This window comes from Glycine max, chromosome 10 (genome assembly GCF_000004515.6).
Source record: "Glycine max cultivar Williams 82 chromosome 10, Glycine_max_v4.0, whole genome shotgun sequence".
Taxonomy (NCBI): Eukaryota; Viridiplantae; Streptophyta; class Magnoliopsida; order Fabales; family Fabaceae; genus Glycine; species Glycine max.
Window position 1 is genome coordinate 4,517,533 of NC_038246.2, and position 25,522 is coordinate 4,543,054.

Consider the following 25,522-nt stretch of genomic DNA (forward strand, 5'->3'; position numbering starts at 1 on the left):
CCGCAACTAGTATTAATTCTCTATCTTAGCAAATAATAATAATAATAAAGCTTCCATATTTCTTGTATCTGCTGCCTCACGAAATCTGTTTAGTATTTATCATGTTGGCAACTAACTGTAGCTAAGGAGAATAAACCTCCGCCAAAGATATTCAATAATCCGAGGGCAAGCTAAATCATGAGTTAAGCACGAAATAATTAGTCCCAAATATTTAAACGCAGTACTTAATTTATGTGGTCAAGATTTCAGTCAGTAAAACACAGGACAAAGATAAACATTAACATAACTCAAGAGACCACAGAACGATAAATTTTTTCTTAGAGAGTACAATTTAACATCACAGAATATAAAGTGAGGAAAAAGTTCTACTCTCCAGGTGCAGAGACGCCCTGCTTCAGTCTCTCCTTTTTCATCTTCTTCTTTGAGACTGGCTTCTTTTTTCTAGGAGGGAGGGTCTTCTGTGCATATGTGTAGAGTACATAGTTTCCAATGAGGAATGTCAACAGCAACCCACCAACAAGCAGGAGAACAATTAAAGCTGGGTTGAACCCTTTTGAACCCTAAGTGCAACAAAAACGAGACGCTTCCATAAGGTCCATGTCAAGGAGCGATCAAGAAAAAAGAAATTGCAAAATTAACAATCAATATACAGGAATTTATTTTAGCAAGAGGGAAAACAATGCAATGAAACATCACAAGCAAAGCAATTGTCAAAGCCATCCAAGCATAAGATAACATGTACACTATAGTTTTCTTTAAAGGTGAGCCTCTGTTTATTGCAAAAGAAGAATAACAACAGGAGAAAGGTGATTTTATATGACATGGTTAAGGTAGAACTTTCTCTTTAAAAAAGTAGAATATTCTCCATAAATCTATTTTATGATTGCACATGCTTGAGATTGGTGATGAAGGTTTGTGAAATTCGGATATTTGAAGGGGCTACTTTTATGCCCAAAAGTGTTTCTATAAATTTGCAAGCTGTCTTACAGAGAATTTATCAGAAATGTTAACTTCTAACTCAGTTTTACGGTAAACTAAAATTGAGGGAAATTATAATTACACTTTTACAAGTTAGAAGGCTTTAAGTTAAAACTAAGGAATTTGGTTTGTTTCCTGTTTCCGAAAACAAAATTAAACAAATGAACATCTGAATTATTTTAAGAACTAATAACTCTTTTTAAGTTTTTAAAATGAAAAAACCAGAACATCTCTAATAAGTTGTTTTGGTTTTCTACTTTAAACTTTATACTATACTCATGCTTCTTATTGCACCTTCACATTTTCCCCTACTCTCTAAAATTTAGTCACACAAATTGCACAAATCAAATTTTGAAACATAGAATACAACAAACTTGTTCGGAATGATGCTATTCCCTACTTCAGAAATGAAAAATGGTCTTAATCATATCTTATTAGTTGGAACATTTAATGTTGTTGTAGTATACCCAGAACTAGTCCCTGAGATTGTATGGTAAGACATTTTAATCAGTAAGAAATTAAAAATCCTCCGTTAATCCTTGATTTCAGAAAACGTCATTCAGAAAACAGTAAAAAAGAAAATAGAAGACAATAGAAAATTTTCATTATTTTCTATACAAACTTTAGAAACCATGAAACAAAATCAAAACAATGGATCATTGTTAGGAAGAAGATGCTCTGCCATGGAAACCTGTCATAGGGGTAGTTATCATTCTAGTAGTGGTTATTGTAGTGGGGGTGCGGTTATTGTAGTGGTTATTATAGCGGTTATTGTAGTGGTTATTGTAGCGGTTATTGTAGTAGGAATATAGATATGCAATTGTGTATAAAAGCTCTAAGAATCAATGAATAAAAAGAAAGAGAAGAATTTAGAAAATTAGTTTGTAAGGAGGTCTTGGTCCTCGAAACCAAGTAGTGTAGTTTTCTTCCCCTCCCCTCTACTCCTAACAATCATTTTCGTAATTAAATGCAAAAACAGAAAACATGTTTCTCAAATCAAATGCTATGTTGTTAATACACGAAACTTGAAACTTGAAAGTCAATCCAAAAATGATTTTTATGCATCAAGGAAAGGTAACTCTGCGACACGCATTTGCAATATCATTAGACAAAAAGAAAATATTAAAACTGAACCATCGGTGAGTGTGCATTCGTTGTTTGAACACAGCAATAACCTTTTTCTGCTCTATATCCATGTTAGCATCTAAACATGGATTGCCATAAACTCAAATAAAAAATGCATCGAACAAATTAAAAAAATTATCCTAAACAATCACATCAAACAAATGGAATGGTCAGAAACAACAATCACAACAGACAAGCAGAAATCATGAGTCAATCGTTAAATTTGATAACAAACAAAATGCGATTACTTAAAAACATTCAATTATAATTTTTCAGAATAGCGATAATTGAAAGAACAACTAAATGAAGGGAGCTAATTAGTAAAAGAATGCAAGGATCTGAGCTTCAGAGAACATAACGATGCTGATGCAAGCTTGTTCGATCAACGATTTCGATTTACGATGGGTTTAATTAATGGAAGGAAAATAAAAATTGAAAGAGAGAAAGGGATGTATATGAGAATGGAATTACCGCGCGATCGAAGGAAGGAGGGACTTTGTCGGCGAATTCGAAGTCGTCGGCCATGGATGAACGGCGAAATGGAACAGATCTACGGCGAGAGGAATCACGGTGTTCGTTTCTGTGCTAAACGGAGAACGTTTCTGCACAATGTACATTAATATATACTATCAGACAGATTTTTCAACCCATGGTTTGTTTTATTTGTTTTCTAAATAAATAAACAATTGTCTTAATTGAAGAAATCTTTTTTATTTTTATTCGGTCAAATAAACTATTTGCTAATTTATTTTATTTTTTTAAAGTTTAGTTTTATCATTTATCTTTTAAGAAATTTAATTTGATTATTTTTTTTTCAATTTAATTCTTTATCTTAAAAAAGTTTATTTGATTTTTAAGATTGATTTTATTAATCACTTTTTTTCATATTCTTTTACTTTATTTTTTAAAAAAAATTATTATTAAATGCTTAACGACATCAATTTTAAATAGACTAAAAATATCAAATTGAATAAAAAATAAAATAAATAATTAAACTATTTTTTTAAAGATGAATAACTAAATTGAATGAAAAAATAAATTAAATGACAAAATAGGTCATTTGACATTTTTGTTTTTAGCATGTTGTTAATCATTGTCCTTAGTAAAAAACTAAAAAAAAAAATTGATTGGAAAGATCATATGAAAAGGTAAAAAATGTTATCCGGTAAATTTTTTTCTTTCCATTTTTTAACCAATATCCTGATAATGCAGATTAACATTTACCTTATCTTTATTTTATGTTTTTTAAATATTAAATTGTTTTTCATTTATGTTATTTAATGAATTTTGAGGGAGTTATTAAGAAGGTATTTAAAGAGGTGTCAGGAAATTACCAAGTTGATTCTTTTTAGATGGATAAAATTTATATGAATCAAACAAAATATTGAATGAATCACAACAACATGAAAAAATTTTACTCTACCCTATTTAATGTATGCTTGACTTTGAAAATTTATTTTTACTTTTTTTTAAAAAAAAAAGTTAGATTATGAAATGCTTTAAACAAAAAATAAATAAATTTTGTAAGCTTAAATTATCCTACGTTCGTTCTCTTTTATAAGAATTTTTTTTACACATATTAAGAAAATTAATTTACTTCACTAATTATCTCATTCCAATTAAAAACAAACATTTTTCTTAAACTATCCTTCATTGAAATTTAATATTAAACATAAATCCCATATTAAGTGAAAGATATTTTAAACATAATATCTTTAAATAAAACATAAATAATTAAGTTTTTTTTATATTTAAGAAAAAAATAAGTTTTTTTTTCACTTTTAAAAGAGAAAGGAGGAAATATGTTTAAAATGAATCAAATATAAATTCTTTCGCTAGATCGATAATCGATTATTATCATGTCATATTCATATGTGTGAACGATATATTTAATAAGAAAGTGTTATTTTTTCCCTTATATTTAATACCAAATGAAGAAGTAGTTTAAATCGATTATTATTATGTGGTGTTCATATTTTTTTTTTAATCTAAAGCTCTCTAATTGTATGAGCCATTTATTTTAATTAGTCCCTAATTTTATAAGAATTTCAGTTTAGTTTCTAACCATGCAGAATATTTCTGTAAAAAAAACCTGTAGAATATTCTTCACTTTATTTATTTTTCAAAACAACAGTGATATTTGATGTACAGGTAGAGAAATACAACATTTTAATTTAAGATAAATATGTATTACCAATAAAAATTTTAAAAAATAATTATATTAATGCAAAAATTAAAAGTAATAAAAATATTTAAAAAAGAATATAAGTATGTCCAATAAAAGTTAGAGGTAATTTTAGAAGAAACATATTAATTTAAGATAAATTTAATACTATAAATTAAATTAATTAATTTTCTTAATAAAATAAATGAACTAATTGAGTCAAGGAAGTGGGAAAGTATAATTTTGTTTAAGAAGTTTAGTATTCTATCATATGCATCATCTGAGCCTATTAAACTAGATTATAAAACAATTGTTGAAAAGTAAAAAAAATAAAAAAAATCTTGAAATTGGATAACAGCTAAATACAGAAACTTCTCATATCCAAGTTATTTTGATTTTTGGGACCATAATTTCGGATTTCCATCTACTGGGTTTCTGAATTTTGCTATGTCTACAGCACTATGTTCTTTTGCGGCTGCATTCGTGACACGCAAATGATGTACAAGACAAGTTTGTTTTGTTGGCCGCCTATGTTTTCCCAAAGATCACGTGTTTATCTTCACTGTCAAAACAGGATGTATCAGACCGAGTTCTTATTTTTGTTCGTAAGAGAATTTTTTTTTTAACCACCCTAATTTCGTAACAATTTATGCCCAGTGTAATGTTTCTGGAAAATTATAAAATTGAAATGCTGATCGAAAAGAGAAAGAAAAAAAGAGATATCATGAATTTGAATCTTGTTAATAAATTAATAACTAACGTTGAGAAATAACAAAAATTATAATGCTCCCGATATTTTGAACAATTATTTTTGTTCCACTTTGTTTAGGGGATTTTTCACTCTAAATAAAATATTTTTGGCTTTTTCGGGTAGGGAGTTGGTATGCCGTATGCTGCTGCCCATTCTGTTAAGGTAATGCTGGCTACAGCATTCTGAATTATCACTTTGTATCTTAACTAGTGAGTATATTTTGTGCTATTATTTAGTCAATAAAAAATAAAATAAATTGGCTTATTAAAAACCTATTTGAAGCTCTGTAGAAGACAATTATACTAACATGAAGATGATAACCTCATAACCATATCCCTTTCATTCTAAATTATGAACAATGCCAACGAAAGATGTTTATTTAGTCAAACTGAGACATAATTTTAAAACATAGAAGACGGTGAAAATACATGTACCTATGTAAGAAGAATACAAAAAAATTAATAACTTAAATTTGTTATTCAGAGTGGACATTATAGAAATTCTTATCTCACGACACTACTCACTACCCCAAGTTTTGGATAGCGCTACCCAAATTTCCCTTTTTGGTGAAACAAAAGAGTTTTGGTCCTCAATCCCTTTGATGAATAAGAAAAAAGGAAAATTATTTTGTTAAGACTTGAGATATCCTCAGCACCCGACCTTAATTCTATTAATGTGTAATGGAGCCAAATACTTTATCCGTTTTTGTTATCTAGTTTTGCTTCTAATAAAGTAACTTGACAAGGACCATATAAAGATAGACAACGAAGAACACAAATTCCATAAACCTTTAAGATGTTGGGCTTTGTTAGCTGTAGTAGTAACATATGACATGTTTATGAACAAAGCAAACAGAAGGGAATTACTTCCCGCAAATAGGGAACGTGCAGGAAGTAAAAGCCCAAACATAAGCGTATACATAAGGCTAGGCCCAATGGCGTATTGCACTGAATATGGTAACCTAGGCCCAGTACGTCCCACCCGTTTATTTTGGCGCACTCGTGCATTATAATCTATGCTAATTATACATATTATCATGCACAAAGGGCAACCTTATGTTATATATTTAATTGGCATTGAGGTAGCGACAATCCTTTCTGATTTCACCTTCATCTCCTGTTAAAGGATTGGTCTCTGACAACAAAAGAATGGCCCTTGAGAATTGTTGGTTGAAATAATCATTGTCGTTGGCCATCTTTTGGACATAAGGTGCAGTTATTGGGTCAGTGGCAAGCTCTTCATCCACAATTAGAAGACCCTTGTGTTGCAAGATGTTCTTGTAGTAGTTGTTGTCAATGATCATGGGCGTTTTAAGGTCGTTCCTAGAATACAGAACAGCTTTTGGATCGGGATTGGGTGTTGGGCAGCGACGTTTTAGGTACTCAGCGTGTGCAGGGTTTAGTGTTGAATCCACGGTGGGGTATAATCTGTGCACCAGGTTCTTGCAGTGAACTCTTCCAACCGAGTGAGCTCCTAATTCAACCAACAAATGGCTTCGGTTAACTCATGAAATAAGTTATCTTGAACTTTCACATCCCATGACATATCTATACATATTTCTTGTATAAATACCATGTCTTCTTCTTAAATATTACTATAGTACTCATGCAAAGCTAGTATGCTAGTGTATTTATGTTTTATTTTATTGCCCAGTTTTTTTTATAGATTACAAAAGGTTATTTAAGTATGTAAACGAGGATATATAAAATGAGTTGGATCACTAAGAAAAAATTATGAATTTTATTTCTTTTTACTAACAAAATTAATATTCTAATAAACTAACATTTATAGATATATTTTTTATATATATAAATGAGTTTTACATGTTAGTGGGAGATGAATTCTCACTTCCAACAAATGCCATTTTAGATATATACAAATAGTCTCATAATTTTTATTGTGCATATAACTATAAATTATACTTTAATTTCTATGACTCATTTTTATTACTGGCTTTAGATTTCAATCAAGGGTAAGTTGTTAAAAAAACTTAATATTTAATTGAGATTTATATAATTAACTGTGGTTAATTAATTTTTTTAATTAGTGTGAATAATTTTTTTAAAAAATATTTGAGACCAAAGTAAATATATATAATAATGGCAGTAATTTAATTGGAAAAAAAGTATAAATTATACGAATAAGTTTTATATTAGTGGGCTAGTTTGACATGATCATGACAGCTACAACATATTGAAGTCGTGTCTGGGTTTCTGCCTAATAGGTTAGGCAATTGTCCATATATTAATTGCTTAAGCATTAGTTTCGTTTAAGTAAATAAAGGCGCTTAAATGAATTATATTTTGACTTTAGAAATACTAGATGTTATTATAATCGGAATTAAAGAATTTCAATATTATGTGTAACACAGCATGTTTTTATACCTAAAAGAGCGACTGTGGCTTCAACGTCAATGCCAATGGCTTGAAAACGAGACAGCACTGAGGACATGGAATCATTGTGGTTTGGAATCAAGGCTTCCACCTCCGTTGCATAGCTTTCTTTGCTATCCTTTCGCCCTGTCTTCATTTCAATGCTTGGTCCTCCCAACTGCGCACATCAACATTAATTAAATCACATTTTCAAATTAATTCTCTAAGCAATTTGTCCTTTAACAAAGTAATAAATACAAGAAGTTCATCAAAAAACATAATATAATTTTGAAAAAATTATAGTGTATTGTTTTTTTTTTGGGTCATCAATATTGGTGTAACATATTTATCCACCACTAATTTTTGTTACAAAATTTGGCTTATTACTTTTGGTAGCATCTCTTCACAATTTTTTTTTTCTTATACACAAGACTCGATACAGATATGAGCTTATCACTCGAAACATATTCAAAATATTTTTTACCATTTCTATATTTAATTCTTTGATAAGAATATTAAAAACAATTGTTAGCATTTTTGGTCATCAGAAACATTCAATTAGGGAAATGAATATAGAAGTGCATACAGAAGAAGAGTCTGAAGAGAGGAATTGAGACATACCAAGGCAATGCCATCTCTAGCAGAAAGAGCAACAATGTCAGCGCATGAAACCGTCAAGGGGCATTCTTTCTCAACCGCTGCTTTGATGGTGTTTACGTACTTGAAGTTTCTCATCCCAAAACTTCTATCCGACGCCTGCTCCGACACTACATCGCTCACCGTCGCTAACAGTAGTGATGCATCGCATGACTGCGTCAGAACCAAATCAATTTTTTTAACTGTTTCATGCATATGATATTGTTGTTAACTAATTATCATGTATCTTGATATGTGTATAATAATAATGATAATAAAAATCTGGCACCTTAACCACGCAATCGTGGAAGAGATTTCTGACCCACGAAACGGCAGTGTTTCCATGCTTGTTGTATAGTTGTGTGACTTGTTCCTTGATTATCTCTTCAGCTTTTGGGCAGCTTTTAGAGTAGTAATTCAACTCAACTTGGCTTTCGCCTATACATGTACAACATATAATTAGAAAAATAATCCATTGATTTGCTTACGTACTATTTTGACACCAAGAATGAGAAACAGAGAAATATATATGCATGATAAATTAAAATGAAAGAATTAATGAGGTGTTTGATATATGTAAGAATCTTTATATATCATTAATTAATGACAAATATGCTAAGGTTAAAGAATTTAAAATAGAAATATTTTTATCGAAAGATAAAAAAATAATTAAGTTATTTATGATTATTTTTTGTATTTTTTTAATGATTTTTACATTAAATAATTTTGCATTTTAGTTTTTTAACCACTGTCCTTGGGAGAAAGGATATTGGTTTAGTAAGACCCTTAATTAATCCATATATTATGGATGAAGAATGGAAAATAGTGTATGGAGTATGTCCAATTATACATAGAGAAAAAAGATAAAAGAGACAAAATATAAATATGATAAATGATATATAATATAAAAAAAGATAAAAAACAATCAAGTGTGTCAAATTGAATATGTATATAACATGTAAGTGTTTATGTATAATTAAGGAAAAATTAGTGCAACTTCAAACCTGTCATCTATATCACTATAATTAAAAATGCGAAGGAATAATTAATCGAAATGGAAAATCCATGATTGAGTAAATAATTGGAGTAATTAAATAATAATTATTTGCAAATAAACTCATGAACTCCATAATGCATACTATATTTGAGTAATGCTAAATCTTCCTACTAAATAATTGGATAAACATTGAATGAAAAGTAAAAACATTTATTGTTTTGGAAGCATAAAAGATCAGAGTGGAAGAATTTGTAGGAAGATTAAGAATTATTCTTATAATGTATCTAAATTAATGTCATCCATCTCTTTCTAATAGGTTATAAAAAAAAAAAAAAAAACCAAAGTGTAAGTAGAATATCAGATAGTTAGCGTACCCAAATGGAAGTGTGCTAGAAGCAACAGAAGGAGGAAACATATATTAGAAGGAGGCTTGGTAATGGTGGCCATATTGATCTCTTAAGTTGAATTGTGTCTTTGTGATTTATGATGTGGAAGAGGGAATTTGGAAGGCATATATAGAGTTGTGTTTGAGATTGAAGAGTAGAACTAAAGCCTCAAGCTAGCCGGCCGGTGCATTCTCCACTACGCAACTTTCTTTGACCTTCTATCCACGCCCATGGCCCCACTGCACTGCTGCAACTAGCTCTTATATTATGGTTTATGGATACAATTAATCATATTCGATTCATATAAAATAAGGAATAATTGAATTAACTGTTGCTAGCTAAAATAAATTGATGAAGAAAAAAATGTTCAATAAAGAGGAAGGGAACACAAGAGTCAAATCCGAAACAAGTTTGCTAGGTTGAGAACTTCCTATAACATTAGGGACAAGATTTGATATATGACACTCCCAAGTTTATCACCGTTATCAAAGAAAGGATTAATTATGATGTTTCTCACTATCAGGCCTTGAGATTTTAGGTCAATTATATTGCAAATGCATTGGTTATCTACAAAGACAAGGTAAGGCATGCGGAAGGTTCTAGCTAGCTAGGATAATTGAATAATAAAATTTGTTAATTGAAACACATAGTACTGTATTATTTTTCTTTAATTAAATTGGAAAAAATGAAAAGAAAAAATGAATGAAGGTCGTACCCATGTGCGTCATTCAAGTTGGAAAAAATATATAGCGATCTCAAAATTTTATATAAGCAATATTTCTCTTTAATTATACACAATACAATTATTAGGTTAGTTGGCAGAATTCACATGCAGATATGCATGATCCCTACAAATTACAAAATATTAGGATGTATAACTTAGACTTTTTGGGAAGGGGCTGGGTTGGCGATGCCTAACCCCGAAAGCATAATTAAATAATTTACTTCGTGAGTGGATAAAGCTAAAATATAAAATTATTGAATATAGTTTTGATTCACTTTTGAGTATTTCGGAATAAAATAAAATAATTTTGACTTTCGAATTTTGAGCTGTTTAACAGAAAGAATATAAACTTGAAGTTGAAAGTTGAAACGTGAGGATAATTTAACAAAAACTAGGAGTTTGATTTGAAAATTTGCCAATTAATTAAGCCCTCTGCCTTACGAAAGTACCGAATTGAAAAAAATCTAATAATAATAAGTAGTTAGAGGCATTCTGGCCATTCATCTTTGAAGGTATTTGCCACTATGATGGTAAGTGGTTAACAATTTTCTTAAAAAAAGAGAGTAACTCATATTACGGAGTAAGTCATAAGTACAAGATGTAAGGGAGATCATAATAGCCTCTCAAATTGGAATACCTTGTCATTTATCATTGTTATTAGTGGTATTAATTAATAATTATATTCACACTGAAACTGATACTTACCAATCACAAAATACCTGGTTGGTATTAAACAATATAAGATGAAGAACCAATGACACTTGTGCGGCGTTTGTCTAGCTGGAATCATATGCTTTCATTTTCAAGACCAAAACATGTTTGTTGTTGAAACTTTAAAGTTAGCATGTACTTAGAGTAATGATAATCTTACATTAGTATTTCTTACAATAAATAATAAATAAATAAATTTATATCTTGATTTCAAATATAAATAAATTCTAATTGATTTTGTTATTTAATTGGACTATCTTTAAATATTGACATAATTTAATGAAATTAAACTAATTTTTTAATAATTATAAAAATATTTTTTGATAATCGATACCAGATGAAGTATAGGAATAAATTAATAATATATACAGTATAAAATATTTTTACTTTATAATTCAATCATAACAAAAAAAAAAGATATATAATTGATGTTAGAGAGAGAGAGAAAAACGGAAAATAAAATTGTAAAAAGTGATTTGAAATTTAGTACTATATGTGTATCATTACTTGTTATTATTTCATTGTTTTCGAGGTTTTTAATTAACAATGAAATTTTATATGAATAAAACATACTGCATGTATTTACCTTTTTTTTTTCTTAATAAAACATACTGTATTTACCTGGCTAGCTTAAATCTTGCAAAATATTTTAATTAACATAATCTATTGCGTTTAGTTTTCCTTGTCATAATGATTTCGTAGAAGTCACGCATAAACCATTAATTTGTCTGATGTGTTAGAGTGTCACAATCTCAATATTTCTGAATAATTAATGTATATAGAGTATATACTATACGTCAAGTCGCAATAATTCAATACTAATCAATTATTTAAGAAGTTTCATCACCCAATGATATTTTTTAAAGACCATCGGAACAATTTTGTTACTTAATTTGTTGTTTTTATTATTATAACTAGGATTTTTAGTATTTTTTACGCGTGGCTTAAGCATTTACTTTTACAAATTATTTTATAAAAAGTGAATATTGTAACCTTTTTTATCGTGTAATATAAATATACACTTTAAGTGTTAGCTGATATTTATTAAAAAAACAGTTCTAATTCACATAGAATATAACTAGATGTTTATATATTTTTATGTAACATTTATCTCATATATATTTAATGTAAATATTTATCATATGATTTAGAAAACAAAATCATTCGTCTCATTTCTTTGTCTTGGTGTCCCACCAATTAAAGCTCCCTCGGCATCGAAACGGCACACGGAGAAGCTACTGCAACTCTCTAACTTGCTGACATCAGTTCTGAGACTGTAAATTCCATGTGATTCAATCACTGATACGATTTTGTATTTAAAATTTGTATTCTAATGTGATGTATATATTCATCATGATTAATAAAATATTAACATGTTTCATTTGAGTTTTTATACACATTTAATTTATGTAAAACACCTACGATTGTAAATTTAGAAATTAAGAATTATATTGAAGTAGTGATGCAAGAGTGATGCATATACTTACCATTGCTTGATAGCGTATAGTTGTAAGAAAGAAAGAAGAAGAAAATGTTGCGTCGTGACAATAACTACGGTCCTGAGAAAGCAAATTCTAGTGGAATCCGGTGCACTCCAATATTTAGTTTGTTTCCTAAGATTTACACAACAGCGTGTTTAAACCTGTGCATTCGAGGTTAAAACACGTTAGAATTCCTAATAAACAGTTAATTAAAAGAACGTTGGGTAGAAAGAAAAATTATAGAAAAGGAAAGAGAGAAATATTGAAAAGATCTAGAAAAGCAGTGTTGTTGGTGTGTCTTGTTTCATGTTACTGTTCTTTACATACTGCAAAAGTGTGGTCAGTTCGGTTTGCGAAGATTTTAAATTGGCTTTTTAATATTACAAAGCAAAAACTGATGTAATGAATTGTAAAATTAAAGCTACTTTATTATATTATAGAAGAAAAACCAACGTTCTCTCAACGGAAAAAAAAAAAAGCATTCAAATGCTTTTAAAACTGCAACGTTAAAACATATATAAACATTTAAACGATTAATTTTGGATTAAAAAAAAACCTAAAATGTCATTACTTTTACAATAGTCTACAAACACACACAACAAAGAAAGAATATTGTATAATTCCAAACGCATGTTAATCACAGAAAGTGCATTATTTATTTTTATAACAAGCAATTACGTGTATTATTGATCGATGCAATAATCTATCTAATATCTTATCTCTTTAATCAAATTTTAGGCTAGGAAATTACTTCACTGACCCTGCTAATTTATTGACAACTGTCACTTTTGAGGTATATATCTTTTTTTGAGGGAACAAACTGAGTCCAATATGAACATCCTACTCTTCTTTTGATGTTTTTTTCTTCTTCTGTTATTTATTAACAGATTTAAGAGTTCATATACGTTACCCATAACATACTTTTTAATCTTGTAATTGTTGAAGTCACATTGGAATAGTGTGACTTTCATGCAGCGGTCTTCCTGTTATCAGCCAAGGTACATTAATACCAATATATTCAATGCCAGAAGGAGAAGCTATCAATTGGATTTCATCTATACTAGAAGGAGGAGTATAGTATTTAAAAATATACATTAAGCATACTAGAAGGACAGGGATTTTAGTGGTTGGCAAAGGGGGAAAATCCATTATTTCCCTCCATTTAGTGTATCAGTCAATATCAATATCAGTTGTGAAGAATTGTGATATTATACTTCACATGTTAACAAATTTAAGAAACTGTTTTATAAGTTTATCATCATGCATGTTAAACTTTATAATCTCTTTTCATATATATATATATATATATATATATATGTGTGTGTGTGTGTGTGTGTCATATGCTAGCTTTCAAGCACTCACTGCTTAATGTGTTGCAATCATTATTATTAGGAGGAATATGGTGAATCGGTAAATATGATTGATCTTCTAATACTGTGATTACTATAGGCTCTACCTCTCAACTAAGGATCATAGAGAAGTTTAGTCATGTGATTTTTTTAATCTATACTTCATACCAAATTTAACAAACATAAGCAACCTTTCAACTTTTGGACGCGTGTCATGGCTGGGATAAGATTAAAAACAACACGAATCTGGATCCTAGAGAATGAAAACTTGAAAAGCAAATTAATTTTGAGGTGGATCATTGCATTCTTGATATTAGCAATTTGCTCGATATAGCTTTTGTCCTGTACGTATCTATAATAAGTTTATATAAAATCTTGCAGATACTTCTTACTTCTCTCCTGCATGTCACTAAATTCAAAATGGAAAGGAGGATCTTAGTTTCACGAGTGGTACCTAAGAATCTATATTATCATCATTTGACAAACTCCAAAATGAATGAAAAATTATACCTAAGATCTACAGCTGTGTTGTGACAAAAATAGCGCTATCTGTTGGAATCTAAGAAGAAAATATGTAATTAAGAATACAACTATTTGTTGAAGTTAATCTAAATTCTAATTGTTGAATTTTTTATATTATAATAATAGTATAAAAGTTTAAGGTTGCACATGCTTAGTTGCTATGTTTCGATACTTTCCTTCACACGTAGCACATTTTGATAAAAGCTTAAAGTTTTAGGCTCAGTTTGCTACGCACAATGGAATTAATATAGAGCAGACAAAATTAATGAAGTGTGATTTGGTACAATTGATTTTAAGAAGAATTTTAGTCTCTCGAACTTTAAAAAAATAGGTATATTTAGTTATTGCACATTGAAGACCAAAGCCCTAAAATACTAAATTTACCTATATCTTTTAAAGTATAGGAATAAATTGGTGGATTTAAAATTAGAGAAAATAAAATCAAGTTTGACATAAAGTACCGAGAATAAAAATAATTTATTAAAATATATCTTTATTACATTTTTTTTATGATAGACAACACAATCTCATTCAAAAGAGACTATTCTGTTTGAATTAAGTAAGATTATTATAGGTAATATTTTTTTTCTCTGAGTATTCAAGATAACTTCATACTTAAAACTCAACATTTTTCTTTTACTTTTAAATTCTATAAAATCATTTTTACCTAGAAATAGTATAATTCTTTTTTTAAAAAAAATCCATTAATAATTCTTTTTGTTGAATATCATTTATTTTATGAGGGTGAAATTTGTATACTAAGTAATAATCTAAATCTATTTAGTTAATTAATTTATAACTTCACATTGTGATTTTTCTTTTGAAATGAACTTTATTGTACATTGCAATTTTTAATATACAAATGACATATAATATCATTATAAATTCTTAATGAAACATTGATAAGAGTATTTGGACAAAAATGTTAGTCTTTTCAGTATTTGTTTACAACTAATATTTTTGTTTTATAATTCGTTAATATTGCACCATTATGCTTATTAAAGAGAAAAATACCCATATTAGATAACTTAATAGTTAGAAACTTAGTATATTTTCTTGTCACGGGACAAAGATAATACTAAACACCTATAATAACAATCATACATAAGTACTAATCAAATATGAATTTCTATTTAAGATTAAAAAAAATGTTTTATTTTAAGAAGAATTAATTTTAATAATTTGCATACAATTTGATTAATTTTTACATTATAAATTATAATATTATCAAATTAATAGTTTTTTATTCACAACATAGTTCTAAAATAACTATATTAATTTATTTTAAATCATATTTAAATTTTTATACATAATAAATTTCTCGTATACTTTTAAAACATTTTTGTTATAAATATATATGTGACTATAATTAAATATATTTTCTCTGCTTGAATACTCAATCTTTTTGTCATTTTGGAGAGTTTAATTATCTAATTATATTTGTCTTAATGAAAATATTTAACTTTATAAACAAATATATTTCAAATATATGTAATGAGAAAAGCCTAGCCACAGTGACTGACAACATGAATGTGTATAACAATGTTTTTCTTCTTCAAAGAAGCTGATTCATTTCTCGAAACATGTCCAATGTTTACAGTTTATATTAGCATTTATGATATTAGTTTTGCTAAAAGTGGACAATTGTAAGGTTAAAATGTGGTATATCTTAGGATGTTTGGTTTTAAGGATTTTTTTATAAAAAAAAAAAACATAAAAAGGTGCTCTAAATTTTAATACTGACCTAATATGTGATTGGAATGATGAAAATGATAAAAAATAGAAAGTAGCAACTTTTGAATGGAAGCAAAATTCTTAAGGATAAATGGCGTCGCCCGGACTCGAACCGGAGACCTTCAGTGTGTTAGACTGACGTGATAACCAACTACACCACGACACCAACGGGTAAATTGTTATATTTATTTTAAATATATTATTTTTGTACAAATGGAACATTGTAAAGTTAAAAAAACTAAAATTCCTTAGAATTGATGCATTTTTCAGTTATCCTACTCATGTCATCATTTGTCATGATCATATCACTTTTTCTTTTTTTTCATCATAAAAAAAATTAGTCACTCACTTTGCATGTTGAATGGCTATTTGTTAATGAGTTTAATAATTATGCATTAAACATCTAAAATAGTTTTCTACTGTGAATCAATAAAAAAATTGTTGTTGGTATAAATTTTAAGATATTTATTTTAAAAGTTAATCAACTTATCATACATGATATTTAAAGACTAGATAATTGTGTAAAATTACTTTACACTTAAGGAGTGCATAAGATGTTTTCTTTTTGTTAATTGGTGTTATTTTAACTTAATTTGCTAAACACTTTACACACATATACAAATTATTTCATTCAAGATTGAACTCGGATAGTATCTGAATGATTTAACTTTAACTTCAGTATATTAATCATTTGTGTTCAATTACTTAGTTAGAGAAAGAGTTTTAATTTAGTTGTTTCATGATTATAACTTAAAGATCTTATATTATTCTAGTTTTAAGTACACATTAAAAGTTTGATGATGGACTTTTAAAGGAGTTTAATTTTGAATGGAATGTTTTCACCTTAGTTAATCTTTACGAGTTACATCTTGCGAACTAAAAAAATCACATTTATTTTTTTAGAGGTTGTATATTTTAAAATAAGAGGAGAATGTAATTTAATCATTCAAAACGTCAAGAGAAGAGAATATTTTACTATTTTTTTTTGTTTTTTGCCACTTGGTTCGTGCACTTTTTTTTGTCTTACTTACATGTCTAATTTATTTCATACCTTTATCTACTCACATCAAGAAATTCAATGCTTTACAGCCTCATCTATTCATGCTAGGGAATCCAATGTTCCAAACCCTAACCCTTACCTTAGGTCATAAACCCTTGACCCTAGCTTCAGACCTTACACTTAAAAGGAGACAGGGCCTTTTTTGTATGATGTTTCTTGTGCTCTTCTTTTTCCCCCACTCACAAGTCCAATGTATTTCAGACCCTTATCTACTCACGTTAAGGAATCTAATATATTCCAAACCCTTATCTACTTACATCAGGGAATCCAATGTATTTCAGAGTCTTGTCTACTCATGTCAGGGAATCTAATGTATTTTAGACCCTTATTTACTCATGTCAGTGAATCCAATTTATTTCAAACCCTTATTTACTCACATCAGGGAATTCAATTTATTTCAGACCCTCATTTATTCACCCCAAGGAATCCAATGCTCCAAACCCTAACCCTTACCTTGACCCTAGGTCACAATCCCTTAACCCTGGCCCCTATATAGATAACTCATTTCCACCTTCGTTGAACACATCCACACAACACTTTGTTGCTCTTTTACTTTCTTCCAAGTTTGCAAACACAAACCATGTGTCACATTTGTTTCTCTGTTCTCTGTCTATTACACAGTATGCCTTTCTCATCTATCAAATGATTAGTGCACTACGATGGTCAAATCATCAAAACAGATGAAGGAGATACTTTTCAAAGCCTCAACCCATTATTCTTTGAAACAAAGTGAGGCTTTACACTTAAGGCCTTAAAAACAAAAATCCACCAACACCTCCATCTTCAACCATTGGACCAGGTATGCAATATTTCATTTTGATACCCACAAGTAGTGGGGCACAAAATGCTAAAATTTATAGCAGCCCAAATTGTTGACAATCATTATGTGAAAGGTATGATTTCAGTTATTTGTCAAACTGAGATTCTTCAATGTTGCGAATTGTATGCAAACATCGAGCGAAATACAGCTCCCACCCCAAACCCTGAACCAGTACCTTATCAATCACAATATTATCCTTAGTCCCATTATTCATAATCATCCGATGTAATCCAAGACACTTTAGCTTTATCCTAACAAGAAAAAAATATATTTGAACCAAACACATCTTTTTTTACCCAACTTCTTTTTGCACCATTTCCACCAATTTTTTTTACTCAACCATTTTATACTACTAAGGATCATCCTCACATATACTTTAGTACCCTTCCAATAGAGTCTTCCTCATCAACCTGACCAAACGAGCCTGAGTTCACAGTAGAGCTATGCTTACCTCATGAAGAACTCGGTCCCTATAGTGAGGACAAAGATGAAGTTCTTCACAATTAACCCAGAAGCAAGATGATGAGGAACAAGCCCAACCTATTTCACCAATCAAAACTGTACCACCCCATGCGCAAAATTTTGAAGAATCCTATTTTCAAGATTTTGAATACGCGCATAGCTTGGATCACGAAGAAGTCCAACATCTAGTGGGGACTCTCTTCAAATGGATGTGTTTCCTGACAAAACAAAACTTACAAAATGCTTTGTAGCAATATCATGTGAGCAAAGGAGCTAACTATAAGACACGAGTATCAAACCCAACAAAGCTAATTGTCATTTGTAATGATGATAGTTATGCTTGGAGGTGCAGGGCATCATACATCCTTGCCGTCAAGCAGTGGGAAATAAGAAAGCTCTGTGAACCCCACACGTTCAAATCCTTCAATCTTTCAAGATCATGCAAATTTGTTGTATTTGATGATTAGTAAAAGCATCCATAACTTGATAAAAAAAATGACCCATCAACTTCAGTGTCAACCTTGATAGCTCACATTAAAAGCACTGAAGGATACACCACTATGTAATGCAAAGCATTGTTGGCAAAGAAAAAGACTATTGAAGACATCTACGACAACTTGGAAAGATCGTTTCACGATCTACCAAGATTGTTGCAAGCTATGCAGTAATTTCTTCTTGGTAGGTGGTGGAGAAGGAAACACTACCAATGTCACCACAAGGAGGTCAAACAATAGAGGGTTTCGTCATGTTCCATTTTCTTTTTTGGTGTTTTAGATTGTGTGTCAATAGGTTTCAATATTACAAGCCCACGGTTTAGGTTGATGGAATATGATTGTATGATAAATACAAGGGGACCCTCCTTGTAGTAGTTGCATAAGATGACAACAATAAAATCCTTTTGATAGTCTTTGTTGTTGTCGAGAGTGAATCAGCGGGAGCATGACTATTCTTTCTCTGAAATCTAAAATGGCATGTCACCCACAACATGGTATGTGTTTGATTTTAAATAGTCATAAGTCAATCAAAAGTGTCTACTGAAGATGTGATTGTGGGTGGATGATACAGAATTCTATGCATATGTTCTGTATTCGACACATTGAACAAAATTACATGAGGAGATACAAAAACAATCCCATCAAAAAATTAATTATCAATATGGGTGAGTGTCAAACTTCTTTCTCTATATATTAAATGCCACTTTATTTTGTATTATTCATAATGATAAAATTGTATGTTTATGACTATTAAGTATATGCAAAGACGAAGCCTACGTTCAATTACTACTACGACATACTTAGGGAGGAAGCAGATGTTGACCGAGCAATTAATAGGCTCAACTAGATTTCGTGAGAAAAATGGACTTTCTTATGGGATGGTGGCCGATGATGGGGGCACATGACCACTAATCTTGTTGATTCGATTAATTCGTACTCTAGAAATCAAGAAATTTGCCAATAGATGCGCTAGTAAAATCCACATATTTAAGGTGTAATGCATTGCTCAACAAAAGAGGGAGAGAAATCACAATAATGCTTGCATCTAGCCAAGTTTGTATGGAAGTGCTAAACAGGGTCATCAAAGGCATACTTAAAAAGGAAAACACTCACAATGTTTTTGAGTTTGATCGATGCGACATACGGTTCTTGATCCAAGAGATAATAAACCCGAGAGAGGTTCAACCTGCTAGAGATTTCACTGTCAGACTAGACGAAAGGTGGTGTGACTGTGGCAAATTCTAGAAGTTGCACATGTCTTGTTCTCATGTTGTTGTTGCTTGTAAGCATGTTCATCATGAGTACAGAAACTACATACATCTTGTGTAAAGGTTGAAAAATGTCTCCAACATATACAGATAATTGTTTGAAGAATTATGCAATGAAACCTATTGGTCATCATGTCACGAGCCAATGATGTCCCTAAACCCAAAAAAAAAGTACTAAAGATTGTCCTGTCTCTACTCGTATCCACACCAAAATGAATAATCGAGAACATGGTCAACCAAAGTGATGTTCTGTGTGTCACATCGCAAGTCATTCAAAGAAAAATTGCTCTCATTGTAAAGACTCAAGCCAACAACGTTGAATGTACGCCATATTATTTGTATTTGTAAAATTTTGTTGTATTATTTCAAATTTAAATATTTTACTTCAATTGAATTTGTTTCTATATTTTTAATCTTCTTTTGATTTTGATTGTTTGCTACATGCTCCTTTTCCTTTTATTATCATTTATATTTTTTTCACTTATTTTTAATAAGCTAAATGTTTTTATTAAATTAAAATTTGAAAAAAATGATTAATTTTTATCATTAATTGATTTTTTTCTAATTTAAAAAGTGACTTTTAAATTTTTATTCAATGTTACTCTCTTCTCGGTAATTCAAAACATTTGATATGCATAAATATCATAAGCAATGCCATTTCATAGGAAAAAAATATTTGATGAACATTCACAATGTTATTATCAGACATATAGGGAGAGAAAAAAATAATTATAAAAAATATAACTTTTATAGGATTTATATGATAAAAAAAAACATGTAAAAAAATAAAATATATTAATAAATAGATAAAAATGTAACGATTAACTTTGGTCTATAATCGGTCATAGATTTTATTTTCAACTTTGATTTAATCTATTTAAAAGTTTAACTTCGTCTATTAATCAATTTAAACATGTATTTTATGTTAAGTTTTTAGATTAATATATATATATATATATATATTAGTAAACGAAAAAGAATTTAAACAAATTAAAACAAAAAAAATACTCAATTTTTAAAAAAATGTTGTAACAAAAGTTACAAAACAATTAAGAAAACAAAAACAAACACATAATTTTTTAAAAAACAAAGGATAACAAAAAATTTAAAACTATTTTAAGAAAACAAATCTAAAATAAATAAAAATTACAAAAAAAACTCAAATAAATAAATACAAGAAAAAAACACATGCTGATCTATATTTTTAAAAAAATGCCTTGTAACATCGATTTTTTGAAAACCAATATAGTAATGTCATTACGAAAAGAGTAAATGATTACGAAAAGAGTAAATGATGTTAACACAAAACAAAAAGATAAAAAATAAAAAAGAGGTGAAAATTGGTTTGGAGAAAACCAATTTTTCACTTATGAATAGTGATTTGTATCATGAATGTAAATAATTTGTTTATATGTCATTTGAGTAAATTTTTGTTTTTTTGTATTATTTGGGTTAAAAACTCGAGACTAGGACACATTATCTGACTTACTAGCTTTTGATTTTAGAATTGCAGCAACCCTTTGACGCAGCTCAGTTAGAATTAGAATCCAAATTTCATCACGAACAGCAAATATCCTAAATTGCCAGTTGAATTTGTATCATAAAACCATGTTTTGATTTAAATTTTATCAAAAAGAAAGACAGATATGAACATTATTTATATTTATTATTCATATTTGAATCATATGGGACTCACTTGTCAAAAGGAATCCTAAAATCGGAGCTGTCAGATTCCCTGCTAGTCAGATGCATGTCAAAATAAATCTGTGCAAGTCATTAGTCATGCCTGGTTTCGATGCACAAAGAACTGGAAGAAATTACACCTACAATACAATTATTACAAATAGGCAGATATACAATCCTAATATTCCTAACCTCACGGTGAAGGTAATGTGTCATTCAAGTTGATTATACACTTGAACACTGCAAAACACTTACATTAGCTTGCATTTTACAACACCAAATACAGAATTCAGTCTTAATCCCTTGTGGCCGAAGTTAAATTAGTGAGTTGAAAGAATCTGCATTCTTGATTATCCAAGGATGCTCCATTATCTTATCAAGAGAGATCCTTTGTGAGGAATTTTAAGACGACCCTGCAATCAAGTCATTATTAGCTGTACATACAAGTGCCCTTAAACCCCAAATATAATCAATTGGCTCCACCTATCTACCGAATTAATTCATTGTATATCTCTAATAACAATATTTTCAGTCTAAACTCTAAAGTTTCTTTCATTTTAGACTTTTTTGGAAGAGGAGTGGAATAAAGAAGGGCATTGAAGAATTGAAGGCAATAAGTATAACAAAGCTAAAAGTACATTCGAACACCTATGCTAAAACTTCAGGCAGAAGAGTTTCAAAGACTACAACAAGGGGGATGTGGCAGAAAACAAATTGTTTTTGTGTTTAATATTAATATATTAACTGTGGCCATTCTAGTTTTTCTGGTTGACGGATGTGTTGTCATAAGTGAACACAGATCAGAAGCATACATTGTTAGCAGAAGAAGGATATTTTAGCTTATCTCATGGTCTAGCAACAAATTTTCTGGCTTGATATCCCTATGAATAACATGCTTCTCATGACAATAAGCCAATGCCTTTGTGAGGCTCAAAATATACTAGAATTGTCAAAATAAAAGAAAAAAGTTAAGAATCAACAGGATAACAGATCTGTTTGGTAAAAAAAGAAAGACCTGTCTCACAATAAAGGAGCACAAAGATAACAAAAGAATATACTCCATAGGAGGCATCTTTTTAATTTAGGAAAAAGAAGTAATTCCATGATACAATTTTTCAAAACATTCAAAAATATTAATTGCTTGAGAAAATCCTTGAAACATTGTTTTAAACTATTGCTTTTATTTTCTTAAAAAAATGCATAAATATTATAATTTTTTTAATCGTATCTTTTAATTAAAAACATATTTAAAAAGGAGCCCAAACAAACGAGACCATAATTACTTCTTATGAGACTTTTCAAAATGTTTCCAACCCATTTTCAATTAACTTCTCTATTTTCCATATTCCACAGTATGCCATTACCACTAGTTCACCTGCTGCAATCATCATAAACTTCTCATAATTTGATACTTAAAAAATTGTTAAAGATGATTTTTGCTTTGCAGTCTATTCAACCTCTTCACATACAAAACCAATCTTCTCAAAAAAATCACACTATGCCTGTTTTCTTTTCATATTCATCTTTTGTCAAAAGTCAAATCCCAATAATTTGAAGAAATGTCTAGAACCAATGGAAAACATTTATCTTCCAAACTAGTAAAATACAAGTTTCCTCCAAAACAAGGCCAGAGAAAAGCACGAATAATAAAGGCAAGTCTTGTTTGGATAAACTTCTTTATAAGGGCTCACACAGCCCATAAGAGAAAAAAAATAGGAAGGTAAAATAAACAAGAGTTTCTGTCATTAGTTAAAATCAACTTGTAAACTTAACTTTTATAGACAGTTCTTTCATTTAACTTCTCCGAAAGTGGAAATACGTATCTTGATTTGACCTTATGCGAGAAGGTCAACTCATTTTACTTTCTTATTTTCTTCTTCTAGAAGTGCTTTTGAAGAAATTTATCTACACAAACCTTAGTACAATGGTACAAGAAGCTGTAAGGAAAAAGCAACCTCCCTCATGAATTATGACCAAGTGTTCAAAACATAACACACACAGACACACTTGAGAAAAAGGATTAGATTACCGTGGCAGCTTGCTTCTCAGTGAGACAATCCTTCTTTCTCAGCTCCTTGTAAAGCTCTGCCTTATGAGCATACTCAAGAATCAAGAGAACACGATCAGCATCATGAAACCAACCATAAAGACGCAGAATGTTCGTGTGCCGGAGACTGGTCAGTATCTCCATCTATCTCCTCAGTTGGTGATGAATTCTGTACTTATCAATTTGTTCCTTGAATATAATCTTCAACGCCACAACAAATTTGCTCTGAAAGTAAATTCAAATTAACACAAAAATTAAATTCCATTGGCTACTCAGAGAACAAAAATCCAAACCTCATAATTTATACAAAGCATTTAGTTAGTGAACAATTAAACATTCTAATTTGTCATGTAGTTGGATGAATCGTAAAAGAAAAACATAGGAAATGGGAATAAAGTGAGAATTAGGAAGCTAACCTTGACTTCTCTGGCGACGAAAACTCTACCGAATTTGCCCCTACCGAGAGGTTTACCGACCTCGAAGTCTTCAAGGGACCAATGTCGATTTGAATTTTCTTCCTCTGCTGGGTTTTGCGAAGCCATTTTCGGTGGAAAATGCGAAGAAGTTCGTTGGTGTTTCTCTCAGAATTTGAATTTGAATTTGCGAACCGGTACGGGTTAAGCACGCTTCTTTTTTTTTTCTTATTGTTTTTAATAAAACGACGTCGTTTCATTTTGCCATAACATGCGTTTCACAAAGTCTCAACTCATTTCGTCGGGAGTGGTGAGTGACGAGCCCTAGCCCCACATCTGGTCTCCCTCTCTCAAAATCTCACAACTCTCGTCGCCGCCGCCGCAGCGCACCGCACGGAAGCACCCACGGTGAGTGTTTTGATCTGGTTTGTGAATTGCGAGTGTTGTGCTGAGTGATTCGTGATTGAAACTCTTTAGTAGCGCATTCGATTATTTCAAGCTCTTTTCAATTTGTTTTAAGTGGTTGCTAAGAATTTTGCTAACTTTCAGAATTTTTTTTATACTTACCTCAGAAATTTTGTTTTGTATGTTTTCCTTTCCTCTGGGTTAAAGTGTTCAATTTTCTTAGCGTTGCCTTCCAAGTGTTTGATGAAATGTCTGTGTTAGTGATGAGTTGCAAATTGGCAGGAGATGAAGAAGGGAGTCCATCCACAGAAGCAATGGATATCCTACGTTACTCAAACGGGTAGGTTGATGCATGTGATGATGACAAAGATACACCCTGTTGGGAAAGTTTACCACTTCCGGGCTAAGCGTCAAATGGCCGAGAGTTTAGGACAGATTGCTAAGTTCAGACGCCGCTTCGGGCTAGAAAATTCAGAGGGCAATGAAAAAAAATGACTTGTTCAATGAGCATAGGGGACTTCGGCTTTATATTTTGTGCAAATTGCTGGAAAATAACTGACAAATTGGTGATACTCTCAAGCAGGTTTTTTTTTTTAAGCATTCAATATCTGTAGTTTAACTGCAGAAGCGTTTCCTTCTTCAGTTCATATTAAGTGATGTCTTTGGCAGTTGATATTTGCTTGTGTGTTTATTTAGTGCAAGTTCGACCTGAGGTTTTTTGTTTGCACTTCTGGATATTACTGAAATAGAAACTTTGTGTTGAAGGATCAAATGACTAGTTTGAATTGAATAATCATATCGAGTGATTTTTTATCGAAGCATAAATCTTGTCCGAAACAGGTGCAACCATCAACAGTATGACCTTTTCAATTTGTTCATACTTATGTTTGTGATTGACAAATCTTATATCTGCATTATTTTTGTCTGTTCATATGTTTTA

General features: G+C 30.1%; 3 protein-coding genes, 1 non-coding gene and 1 pseudogene across 4 annotated transcripts; 1 reads left to right on the top strand and 4 right to left on the bottom strand.

Annotated features, from left to right (window-relative positions):
• Nucleotides 1-208: 208 nt before the first annotated feature.
• On the bottom strand, nt 209-2,777 carry LOC100500059 (DNA-binding protein S1FA). Its single transcript, XM_003537226.5, has 2 exons — nt 2,575-2,777; nt 209-560 (listed from the first exon to the last, which is right to left on the bottom strand). The coding sequence occupies exons 1-2, from the start codon at nt 2,626-2,628 to the stop codon at nt 366-368; spliced, it is 249 nt and encodes an 82-aa protein (XP_003537274.1). The 5' UTR covers nt 2,629-2,777; the 3' UTR covers nt 209-365.
• Nucleotides 2,778-5,801: 3,024 nt separating this feature from the next.
• LOC100811277 (peroxidase 21) lies at nt 5,802-9,927 on the bottom strand. Its single transcript, XM_003537227.4, has 5 exons — nt 9,398-9,927; nt 8,316-8,464; nt 8,012-8,200; nt 7,403-7,568; nt 5,802-6,491 (listed from the first exon to the last, which is right to left on the bottom strand). Exons 1-5 carry the CDS (start codon nt 9,468-9,470, stop codon nt 6,085-6,087), a joined length of 984 nt encoding a protein of 327 aa, XP_003537275.1. The 5' UTR covers nt 9,471-9,927; the 3' UTR covers nt 5,802-6,084.
• A 6,095-nt stretch (nt 9,928-16,022) lies between these two features.
• Nucleotides 16,023-16,096, bottom strand: TRNAV-AAC (transfer RNA valine (anticodon AAC)). The gene has a single exon. It is a non-coding gene; the product is annotated as a tRNA-Val (tRNA).
• Nucleotides 16,097-21,810: 5,714 nt separating this feature from the next.
• On the bottom strand, nt 21,811-24,437 carry LOC100810200 (serine/threonine-protein kinase Aurora-3-like; annotated as a pseudogene).
• Nucleotides 24,434-25,354, top strand: LOC100810728 (uncharacterized). Its single transcript, XM_026124033.2, has 2 exons — nt 24,434-24,585; nt 24,865-25,354. Exon 2 carries the CDS (start codon nt 24,868-24,870, stop codon nt 25,075-25,077), a length of 210 nt encoding a protein of 69 aa, XP_025979818.1. The 5' UTR covers nt 24,434-24,585; nt 24,865-24,867; the 3' UTR covers nt 25,078-25,354.
• The last annotated feature ends 168 nt before the right edge of the window (nt 25,355-25,522 follow it).

Coding starts and splice junctions, on each gene's coding strand:
- LOC100811277 (XM_003537227.4), bottom strand. CDS start 9,470: ATGGCCACCATTACCAAGCCTCCTTCTAATATATGTTTCCTCCTTCTG. Junction 8,465..9,397: donor TCTAGCACACTTCCATTTGG/GTACGCTAACTA, acceptor GTACATGTATAG/GCGAAAGCCAAGTTGAGTTG. Junction 6,492..7,402: donor AGCCACAGTCGCTCTTTTAG/GTATAAAAACAT, acceptor TGGTTGAATTAG/GAGCTCACTCGGTTGGAAGA.
- LOC100500059 (XM_003537226.5), bottom strand. CDS start 2,628: ATGGCCGACGACTTCGAATTCGCCGACAAAGTCCCTCCTTCCTTCGAT. Junction 561..2,574: donor CTCCTTCCTTCGATCGCGCG/GTAATTCCATTC, acceptor TGTTGCACTTAG/GGTTCAAAAGGGTTCAACCC.
- LOC100810728 (XM_026124033.2), top strand. CDS start 24,868: ATGAAGAAGGGAGTCCATCCACAGAAGCAATGGATATCCTACGTTACT.